This window comes from Amborella trichopoda, chromosome 13, assembly GCF_054954075.1.
Source record: "Amborella trichopoda isolate Santa Cruz 75 chromosome 13, AtrichopodaSantaCruz75HAP2 v2.0, whole genome shotgun sequence".
NCBI lineage: Eukaryota > Viridiplantae > Streptophyta > Magnoliopsida > Amborellales > Amborellaceae > Amborella > Amborella trichopoda.
In genome coordinates this window covers 43,755,126-43,766,753 of record NC_142348.1, presented here as the reverse complement: position 1 = coordinate 43,766,753, position 11,628 = coordinate 43,755,126, and the positions used below count along the sequence as shown (strand labels likewise).

Here is an 11,628-nt window from a genome sequence, read left to right as displayed (position 1 = left end):
GATGGCACTGATGTCATTCGATCTCCACCTGGAGTTGGCAATAGCATGGAAATACTGATTGTTGTTATCTCCCTCAATCCATTTTTCCAAGATATCTAACACCAAAAAAATTTCCCCTTGCTCCCAGAAATCTTCTAGCTCGTGCTTAAGTTGATCTCTCGATTGCTTTTGCTTGCAGGACAAACTCCCATTAATTTGTTTAATGCCTTTCAATCGATCAATCTCCCTAAAGACCCCATAAATTTTCTATGGTAAATATCCAAATTTCTCTTTACCCAATAATTTTAGCCTATTTTTCAAAATTTTTAACTTCTGTGCAATCACATATCCTCTCCATCTTGAGACTTTTGTGTTCTTCCATATAGACAAGACCTCTTCTCTCAAGGTTTTCCCCCCCATTAACATTAAATCAAATTGAAAGGGGTTGGGCCATAGTTATCCCCTTCCAAAATCATCAACAGGGTACATGATCTGATGTTCACTGTAGCAGTGCTTTAACCATTGCCTTTGGGTAATGTTCCTTCCATAAAGAATTTGCCAGAAATCTGTCAAATTTTGATAGTTGAAGTGTCTCCACCGAATTGTTGGACCAGGTATAAGTCATGACGATTATATTGAAGTCCTATTAGATCATTGAAATTTATGAAATTATTGAAAATATTTGTTCTTGGGGTTACGCAATTAGCATTAATAGATGGGATTGTCTAGAAAGAGACCATTTACTTTTTGTACATGAAGGTCACAATCGTTCTTGTTCTTTAAATTTCAAAATGGGTGGTCGTAAGCGTGTCATTAAATAGAAACAAAGTTTCAAAACAAATATTTATCTGACTTAGAAACTCACCCCAAGCCATCTAATTTGACATCTAATGAGCGGAATTGATTGTGACCTCCCATGTACAAAAGATATTAGTCTTTTTGTAGACAATCCCTTAATAGATTCTTTTGGCCACCTAATCGAATTAAAATCTCGAACCCATGGCAAGGTAATGGGCCTGGTCCCTATGATACAAATCATATCAGATGCATCATAAAAGAAACCTTTTCATTTGTGTAGTTTGGGCCATAAACATTAGACAAAGCCCTAAAGAGTTTGGCTCAGGGCAACAAAACACAATCGGCAACATTCTAAAAGAGATGTAAAAAACCGACCCAGAAATAACAAAAGCATCTCAGACCACAAGCAAACCATCAGAAGTTCCAACAATGACACAAAACAAAAAAATCAAAAGAACGAGACCCCAGAAGGATCTAATACACGAGAAACCAGGGAGCACCAACTTTGCTTCTTGAAGGAGTAAAATGTGCGGCTTAACATCTCTAACAAGCCATCGTAACACCCGTTTTTTCTTTGCTCTTCAAATCCTTTGATATTCCAAGAGATGACCTTCATTTCCTGCAAAAGTCTTTGTCTGTCATCGCAACAAAAAGGGACCTTGGAAGATGTTGGCCAGAAGCAATTATGGATGGAATCTTGATAGAAAAACTCCCCCATGCAATGCTCCTCACCTATTCACTCAAATGCATGGTCTCATATGAAATTGATGCTTATAGGTGATTCCTTGTAATCTCATTTTTCATCAGTGTTGTAATGTTTTACTCCTAATATATTTTGTGACATTTTTCAAAAACAAAAAAGCTCACAGGATGTGAGCTACTCTTGGTTATGAAACTTGTTTCAAAATGGGGCACATAGATGGAACTTAGATAGCCAAGGCAAAAAATTAATCGATTTTGATACAGCTGAGAAGTAGCAATCATATGTCGACAAAATGCAATTAACCACAATGAAAATGATTAATTGTAGGTCTTTGTACATTGAGGCTCTAAAGCTCCAAGTAAGCTCCATAAAAAGGAAGCTTGTCCTGGCATGTGGGACTAAAACTTTCAATAAAGAAACATTTGGCCTCAAGTTTCATGAATTTGAAAAATAAATTAAAATCCAAAAATAGTTTATTTGAGACATTTTATTGAACACGTTTTTTATATGTCATCAGCACTATTTTTGGAGCCGCAAATTCATGGATCTAAGATGGAAATGGATTTCCTCTTATTATAATATGTTTCGTATCCAAAATCTACAAAAGAGCAGGGTGCCGTCATGTGTCACCCGATTCAATGTAAGCTTTCTCATGGATGCAATTTCCAATTAATTAGTATTTTTGAAAATGCAGTTGTAGTTAATTTTTTTTAAAAAAAGGAAAAAATATTGTTTAGTATGTAACCAAAAAAAAAAAAACATATTACTTAGAATATGCAAATACTAATTGCCCCACCGTTGATTTTCACTTGCCTTGATAAACCTAGAGAGAGAGAAGGGAGGAAGGGGATCAAAGCAGGGGAGATAGGGGAGAGAGAGAGAGAAGAGAGAAAAGAGGGAGGATTCAGGAAAGGAGATCAAAGCACCAGAGAGAGGGGCAAGCGGGTAATATTTTGATGAGTGAAAGGAAATTGGTAAATAGTACAAGAGAATATATCATATCATTTGAAAATCAATAGAAGTTAATTAAGTTACTGATTTTTTTTTATGAGACAAGATTTAAGATGGACGGTCCAAAAGTTCATCTAAATTATTGGGTTTTCTGTACAGAACCGGCCAAGAGCCAGTTCCAAGTGACTCGAGTGCACTTGCATCACTGAAATTCTTCAGAAAAAGAGATCATCTAAACTCAATTAACGACATTTTCTCAATGCTACTTTGTTCATAGTGCTTTGCATGAGTAATCCACAACATTACTCCCTTCATTATGCTAACCAATAGTGGTTATCCCCGAAAGGTTTGAATGCTGCAGTGTCGAAAGAACAATGCAAGGGCGGAGTTTTCATATTGCGTAATTGTAAAAGCTACTGTGAACATTGAGTAGACTGCATCTCTTCCTCTTCTTCTGATAGCTCTAGCCAATCAAAGCAAGAAGAGGAAGCTTCCTCTTCGGAATTGGTGAGGCCTAGACAAATACTAAAATCAAGAGAGAATGAGGATGCCAATGGGTAAAAGCAAAACTTGGTGAGACACAATGCCCAGTATAGTATGAATTGCATAAATACTCATATTCACAAGCGATGAAAGTTGAACCAAAGCTTTAGACAACTTAATTAAAGTTATTAAACCCATAATATCCTCCCTCCAAAAAAAGAAAATGAGCAAAGAAACCTTCCACTATTCAATCAATTATTTCTTCTTGCTACTTAAATCTATAGTAATCTCCTTGGGATTCGACCCCTGCAAGGTCAAAAGAACTGTACAGAAGAGGATATTTTCATATTCCCTACTTGGTGGTAACAGATGCTCCTTGTGTAGAATTTAGCAATGCTACGTATTCAGCAACGGCTTCTCCTTCCTTGGTGACATCAATGTCATAATCAGCAAAGGGATCAGAAGTGAGCTCTTGCACAAGCTCCTCTTCCATCTCATTATCTCGGATAATTTGAGCTGCCTCATTTGTCGATGAAGTGGGCTCTGACATTGATGTGGTGGCCTCATTTGTATAGAGGACACTGGGACTTTCGGTGAGATTGGAGCCCACAGGTGACTCGGACAGCAAAATGCTCAGTGCCTCTTCCTTTGTGGATGCTTGATTAAGGGCTTCCGTAACTGATTTCCAGAAGAAGAGCCAAGACTTTGATCACTATTTCAAATTGCGTGTCAATTTTGCAACTGAGATTTACTTGGAAATCAAAATAGAAGTGCAGAAGTGAAAATCAGCTACTATGGAGAAAGTTTAAGGCACTCTCAATTGTATCTCACTTCATCAATGAAAATCACTTTAAAGGCAAATGGAAGTGTAGGAAAGAACTAGCTAATCAGGTGCAAGTCCAATGAACGTATCATCATAATTGGAGGATTACCATTGGCAACTTATTGTAAAAAGTCTAATCATATAAAAGAGGGAAACCTTCCTACAACGTGCATGCCAGATTAACCTATATCGCTTAGAACCATATTTGCTTACACGAGAAAATTAAAAGGCCAACTTGCAATTTCTTAAAATGAGAATACATATGTGCAGCAACTGCACTAATGAGCATTCAAGAAATCAGAAAGAAAAAGGTTGGGAGGGTTTTAAAGCCATATCTGAGTGGTTTAGAGCAAGGCATCTTAACCTATAGAATTTTTTCTAATCTCCAGCTTAAAAGGGAAGCAATTGCTCAGTAAATTATGAATATAACCCATCCAGACCTACACAAAATTTCTATAATCTTCAATTGTGTCAATTCAAGTTCTAGCTGAAAGATGTGAAATTGTGAACCCATTCAAATTCTCTTGATTTTCGAGTGGTTTCAGTGTTTGATTGAATTGCCTAGTGGAAAACAATACAAGTTTATATGGATGAGTTATATTCAAAACAAGTGAATTCATCCTTGTAAAATGACAAAAACTACAGCTAACCATGCCAGGAACAGGACCAGATATCCATAATATTTGAGAAATGAAGGTTGTGGACACCTCAAGTGGGTATAATAGTCAACTCTAGGCTTAAGGTTAATAGTGATTCAAACAATGGGAAAGTACATCATATTCCATCTGAATATGGTATGTAGTACTTCAAAGGAGAATCAACTGTCCATTACTGATATCAGACAGTGGACATAAACTGCGCCCACGTGAATGTCTCTGTGGGCCACAATGCAGTTAATATCCTCTGTTCATCGTCAGGAATGGACAGCAGAAGCCCCTATGGAGTACTGTACACCATACCCCCTTGTGTTATGGTTTATTTCCTATAACAGTAAATAAAAGGAAGATATGAGTATGAGGCAATCACCTCTTGATCTGTCGAATCCCATGGACACGAGCCCATTGATATTGGTTTCCATTGCTTGCGTCGCCCTCTTGCGCTTTCTCGACTCAATGTAAAGCTGCAAGCAAAAATATAATTGGTCCAATACGCCTTCTCAAACACCAAAATGAGCAAAAGATATGATAGTTCATTTTTATTTATATCTGATAATCATTATTTACATCTGATAATCTATGATACAATCAGAAACATAGCTAGAGCATCATTTTTCTAGTGACATACTGATATTCCATTTACTTTTAAGTACCAACATGGATACTTACCCATTTTATTAAAAAAAACATAAGTGGAAATGACCATAGTGAATAAACAGGAAACCAAGAGAAACTGCAGAGCTAAAAATCCACAGACCTGTATTATGGAATTTGTTTCAGGGTTCGTTAAGTCATCCAAGGCCTTTTGCGTGTCATTTTCATTCCTCCGCAGAGCTTCAGCAGCAAGGACCCTTTCGAAACTGCATGAGGGAATTTTTCACTCCAATTAACAAGGAAGTTACATTTATAATGGAACATATGTTTTATCAGATAACAATGCCTTTTAACTGGTCCTATTCCTCGAAGACAAAAATGGTAAGGCAATGCCCACATATCCCTTAAATTTCTTCTTTAACATCCACTTATTTTTAGTCAGTACAAGCTAAACGAAGTTCTCTTTCTCCAAGGGAACCAAAATTTATATTGAGTGAAATGCCAGATTATAAAAATAAATGTTCATCTTTTCTCTTTGTATTACAAAAAAAATATTTTTATGAAATTAGAAATCCAAGTATTGCATGCTGTAACAATGATTTCATTTATATAATCAATGTCATCACCTGCAATGAAGTTCTAAAGAGTATCTGGAATAATTTCTTGAAAATAAGTACAGCAGATGACGAATAATATCAAATTGCAGGAGTGTTCACACGACTCCATCTGAAACATGAGCCTGAATGTCCCAGGTTCGGATCCTAATGCAGACCTACCAAAGCAGGTACTGTTTCTTAAAAATGAAGCTTACCCAATGGAAACCAATGAATCCAATCTTGAGAGGTTCACCACTTTCTTTAATGGTGTCATTCCATAGTTCCTCTGCTCCCTGCAACATTTTTACATCTTTAAGTATATAAGCTGGCATGAAATTCTAGCATATGGAAGTCCTATCCAGCACTGTTTAAAAGTCTTAAAGAGCCTTGCATTTTCCACCTACCAAATCTTCAGAAGAAATAACCAAAACATTTAACCCTCTCTCTCTCTGGAGTGTTTTCATACAACAGTTCTATAGTAATATAATGAAACATACCTTCAAAAATCATAGTAGGGCTATTTGTTTGACCCAACTTTTTAAACGTGTACTCTTTTCATTTGGATGCATAATCTCGAAAAGAGAACTTTCAAAAACTCACCTTAGAAAGTGTTAATATAATGAACCATACCTCCAAAAATCATATTAGGGTTATTTGTTTGACCCAACTTTTTAAACATACACTCTTTTCATTGGATGAATAATCTCCAAAAGAGAACTTTCAAAAACGCACCTTAGAAAGTGTTTCCTTTAATTTAACGAACATAGGCCGTCTATTTGATGGGATAATTAGATCTAAGCCTTAAAAATAATATTTCTATCCCAAATTTCATAGATGGCATTATCATCATGGAAAATTTTAAAAAAGAAAAGACTGATATGGAGTTCTCAAAGGCCTAGATCTTGATGTCCACCAAATGGACGATCTGAATCCATTGTTGGAGAGGGGTACTCATTTTACCCTTTTCTCGGGTAAAAATTCACTTTTTCTTTTTGGGATATATTTAGGATGAAGAGAGTGCATGTGCAAAATTTTGGGTCATACAAATTTCATGAACATGGTTTTCTAAAAGATCAGTTTCATTATATGACAATGAAACAATGGCGTGAAATCAAATCCCTCCCCCCCCGGCCCTGCCCAACCCTAAAAAAAAAACGAAACACACACACAAAAGAAAGGTAAGTGTTTTCCAGAGGGTCTATATCTGTGCAGTGAGATATTTCATATACATTTGCTTAATCAAAGGTTAAATGTGTTTAGCAAAAACTAAGCGTGAACTCACGTGAGTTCTTTCTTTCGTATCATATTCTCTTCTTTTTGGTGTTGTTTCCTTTCACTTTCCTCTATAAGAAAATCAATCGCCTGTTGAACATTTTGACCGCTCATTCTCATTGCTCTTCTAGCTGCATTTTCCTTGTAGCCCATGCTCATCAGGAGCGATAATGCTTCATCCGGCACTTGAAGCTGAGATAAGGGCAGGACACGAGAAAAGAACCCTTTAGGCTAAATTGATGATGGGAATTAATAAATATATATATACTTAATATATATATATATATATATATATATATATATATATATATATCCATGGCTCTCTTGGATCGTACGAATTTTATTTCGTTGTTTTTATGGTTCATATGAAACATCACTTTTGTACGTTACATATACTACTTCTGGAACTTCCGACAAAAGAAGAAACTGTGACAAAGCTAACCAGTTGATAACTAGCTTGTGCTGAAGTCAATGCTTTGGTTGCTTGCTCGAAACGACCACTATGATAGGCAACTACTCCTTCTAAGAGGTCCAACCGCAAGTATCTGTTGAAGAGTTTCCACAAAATAAGCTTCAAACAACACACAAAACAGTGTGTATCAAAGATGTGCAAAATCCCAAGCAAAAAAATCCCTCTAGCTTTGTGTCTTGGCCCAGAGGCTTGTATTGTAGCATAGACCCGTGGCTTGGGGGAGGGGGAGAAAGAGAGTGTGTTTGTGTTAACAGTAAGCATAAACCTTACATGGGAAGCTCTGGTCTGAGACCTGCTTGGATAAGCCTAACTCGATTAGAGTTCTTGCCATGAGATCGTTCAAGCCCTTCACGTGCTTTCTCAAGACGGAGACCAGCCATAGAAAGCCATGAAATGTCTCGGAGCATGAAATAGCACCACACCATATCTATTTGAAGTATTGGTACATTGTCAATCATCTGGAGATGCAAAACATTGATGAACACATATGAAGAGAAATGCACAACAATTATTATTCTTTGTGTAAGTTGTTACCCCTACAATTACCAGAATAGCACAAACTAATGACTATACAACATATTCTTAAGAGCGAACCTCTATAAGCTTGGGGTCACAAAGGGAAAACGCCTCCTGGAAACCAAAAAAAAGGACAATTGTCATTACTTTATAATCAATAGCTGAAGCCACAAAAATGATTGGCACATTCCTAACTCATATTTTACCGAGAAATGATCATGAGGTTGCTCATAGAAAAAAAAATGGGCAGGAAATAAATATGAATAACCTGCCTTGGATGCTTTCAATTGTTTTGTAAATAGTTCTGGGCAAAATAAACTATGTGGTTCACAAGACCTACACAAAGATGATTGTAAGAACAATAGTGAGAAAAACATGCCTCTCCCATCATGAGTATATCCAATGCATCCTTGTATTGGCCTTTCTGGATTAATGTTTTAGCGTTGCTATGAAGCATCAAACCCGTCATCACAGCCCTGAAATTTTGATGGAATCAACATCTAAAAGCTTGAATATCAAAATGCTTACAACAGAAATCAGACCAAATTTCAGTTGAAATCGTTGTTGAAAATGAAATTTTAGATCAAACTTATAACAAGAAGAAACAACTAAAAAATTTTGGTGGACATCTCAACCCCAAATTCAACAAAAGCACCATTTTCAAATAAATTTTTTAAAAGGCATTTCTTGCCAAACTCTTAGTGAACCTTAGGTTTCACTCTGAATTTATTTCAGGGAAGAATAGCCGACAAATTGACCTAGTAAGGATTCCTATTTTGGACAGCAAGGGTCAGCTCTGAATCCCTGTTTAAACAGAACTGAAATTTCCCACATCTACTTCACAGACATAATACTGGAGCAAATAAAGGATAGAGCATACACCTTTGGTCAGTCTCAGACCCCAGATTTATTCGCTGCCCACTCTGATCCTCGAGCTCAATATTGAAGTCTTCCAATGGTAAAGAACCACTTGAATGCCTGCTGGCCATTGCAACTGCCGCATCCCTGTCATTCTAATGGGGGTCAGAGAACTCCAATACAATATGCTTATATGCTCTATAAAATAGGAATGTACAAACAAAATCCCCTTCAAAAGTAACCCAAAACAGAAAAAAATGTAATACTAGTAGTCAACTGCGAGACCACAGAGCTTGCTCAATGTATTTACATCATAATTGTTTTGAATATAGCCGGGATCAGTCTTGTTTTGTAGTTAGACGTGAAGATTTTAGTTTAGTGCCACTTTCTTTTAGAGTAGAACCTTTAGTTCCGTTCCCTTCATTTCTTACAATATCTTAGAGTATCATCCATGGCTTTGGTTCCGTTCCCTTCGTTTCTTACAATATCTTGAGCACCACCAATTGGTCACTCAAATCTATCGATTATAGAAAAATTTGTGCACCATTTGCAAAGCAATTGAGTCCATCACTGAGTTAATAAATATAAAGCTAAAACGGATTCTATTTGGTCATGCATGTACTTCTATAATTTACGCATAAACATTTACCACCCTTAAATGAAGAAGAAACATCATATCCAGAAAAGCCCATGAATTTCATTATTTAGCGGTCTAACAAGCTTTTCACGTATTTTTTTAAATTTCCTCTTTTCAGAGAAATCCTAGTTCATTCACCCATCCAAATTGAACTCAATTTGCCATCCAAAAAATTTATACCACACCAACAAATCATTGTCAACGAAAAAATTCTTTCCAGTATGTTCCTAAAGATCTCAGTGCCATTACAGTAATTTGCAAGAAGGATAATTCGAAAAGTCTATCATGTTTGTGAAATCATCAATGCATCCTCATTATGATAACAAAGCCAAAAGGGATTCAAGAGTCAAGATATCCAATAGGTAGTATAGGAAAAATATGTAGTACAAGAAAAACTAAAACTGGACTAGCTACTATAAGTATAAATAAGGATTTTAATCCCTCAAAGAGAAAAAAGGAGTAGTTAATAGGGTCGACATGCTTTTGAAAGCTACAGAAGCAACTTCTTCACCAAAATTCTAATACATTCAGTACTTCAAAATTCAAATCCAGTAGTACATGTAAGGAAAGTGTACGATAAACTGATGGTGACATCTGGGGACATCCATTGTCCATTCCCAATAACCAACAGTGAGGATCAGCGCAATAATCATCACCATCCATCATGGGGAACAGACGATGGATGTCCTTTTTGTGTACAATAGGTCATGCACCATATGGTATATTTGCCCTTACATGCATGCAGCAAAACAGATAAGGACCACAAGCCACTATTTTTATCTCCCCCACTGCAGATCACCACCAAAGTTCATAGCGTGGAAAAGTAAGAAAAGTAAATTCTGTGACATAAATTCGATGTCTGCTAAAGATGACTAGCATTGTCACTTAACCCTATAAGTTCTAATGCCTATCTATGATTGTCATACACTCATGGCTTCTCAACTCACTACGGCATTGCAACTGAAGTGATCAGAACCATTTAATCCTCCATGGAGCCCAAATTAACTATATTTGGTTGCTAAATTCCAGAGAACATATCAGAGTGAATTAAAAAAGAAGAAGTAAATCACAATATGCCAAAAATAAAAAATCAACAGGCTAAAGGAAAATTTCATAATTTCCAGTCTAAAACAAGCCATAGAAATAACAAAGATCAACGAAAGTAATAAACACAGAAACAATTCATAGCTCCCAATGTAGGATCATAAAAAACAATAAAAAAAGAAGGACCCATAAATACAATAAAAAAGAAGAAAAGACATATAATATCAAAGAAGAAAAGAACCCAATGGAAAAGCAGAATGACCCATATAATAAACACAACAAAAGTCAAGTTTTGCGAAGAACCTGACTCTGTTGAGCCTTCGCGATCGCTCTTCCTCCTCAGCCATGAAGGCATTAAGAGTATTTCCTGAATCCGGAGAGGTTCTACTAGCCAAAATCTTCGAATTGTTCTTGAGACTGAAATCGACCAGTTTTTTATCACCCACTGCATCTTTGAGAACTTTACCACTGAATATCAGGTTTAAGCGGTTGGCGGAGCAATTTGATCGTTTTCCAATCTCTTCCTTCAACATGGGTAGGGTCCATTCCTCCAACTTAACTTCCAAAACTCCAGACCAGGCACCCCCAATTCTTATCTTGCATTGTTCTTCTTTCTTTGGTGAAGTTTCAGTCTCCATCGTAGTTGCACAGAGAGAGAGAGAGAGAGAGAGAGAGAGAGAGTTCAAAATTGGAAAGGAGAATAATTGTGAAATTTGGGGGGTTAAAGGAGTGTCAATCGTTTACTCGGTGAGTAAGTCTTTAATGGGGCTTGATCAAATTGTGCAAAGTTCCTTTAATTGAGAAAGAGAGAGATTGGCTTCTTGGACAAGTTTGGTGTTTTCCATTAAAATAAGGGCTTGGGTTTTGATCCTAGGACACGGTTTAAAATCATGCAGCTTCTCTGATAAATTGTAGAGACATTCATATGGAATGAATAACATACTCCCGCTGAAACATATTGTAGATAACTTACCTTAGGTAAAGAGATATCTTGGAAATTTTTTTTATTTATTTGATTTTTGAGATCGAATTAGAAATAAATAGATGGATATTTTCAAAGAAAAACAAAAATCTAGATCTTGCCCATCAAAAATTAGATTTTTTTGTTCATTGGCTGGATTTCTTATTTAGGCATATATAATATGCGATTTGGAATTTTTCCTTTTTTGAGGACTTTGCTCAATAGGTTCATTATCATCATCATTATTAAAACTTTTTTTTCAACTATTTAGAATCCGTTGTATGC

The 11,628-nt window shown here is 36.3% G+C and overlaps 1 protein-coding gene across 3 annotated transcripts; it reads right to left on the bottom strand.

The window, feature by feature from the left end:
* Positions 1-3,005: 3,005 nt before the first annotated feature.
* NUB1 (ubiquitin-associated (UBA)/TS-N domain-containing protein) lies at positions 3,006-11,270 on the bottom strand. 3 transcript variants are annotated; one of them, XM_088855746.1, is made up of 11 exons: positions 10,686-11,270; positions 8,726-8,848; positions 8,223-8,319; positions 7,922-7,957; positions 7,598-7,785; positions 7,298-7,400; positions 6,866-7,047; positions 5,799-5,876; positions 5,151-5,253; positions 4,764-4,857; positions 3,006-3,626 (listed from the first exon to the last, which is right to left on the bottom strand). In XM_088855746.1, exons 1-11 carry the CDS (start codon positions 11,018-11,020, stop codon positions 3,577-3,579), a joined length of 1,389 nt encoding a protein of 462 aa, XP_088711872.1. In that variant the 5' UTR covers positions 11,021-11,270; the 3' UTR covers positions 3,006-3,576. The 3 variants fall into 3 exon arrangements, with proteins under 3 accessions (XP_088711872.1, XP_006852823.1, XP_088711873.1); XM_006852761.4 differs by having other exon boundaries at positions 3,006-3,592; XM_088855747.1 differs by having other exon boundaries at positions 3,006-3,592; positions 7,598-7,754; positions 10,686-10,969.
* Between the last annotated feature and the right edge of the window lie 358 nt (positions 11,271-11,628).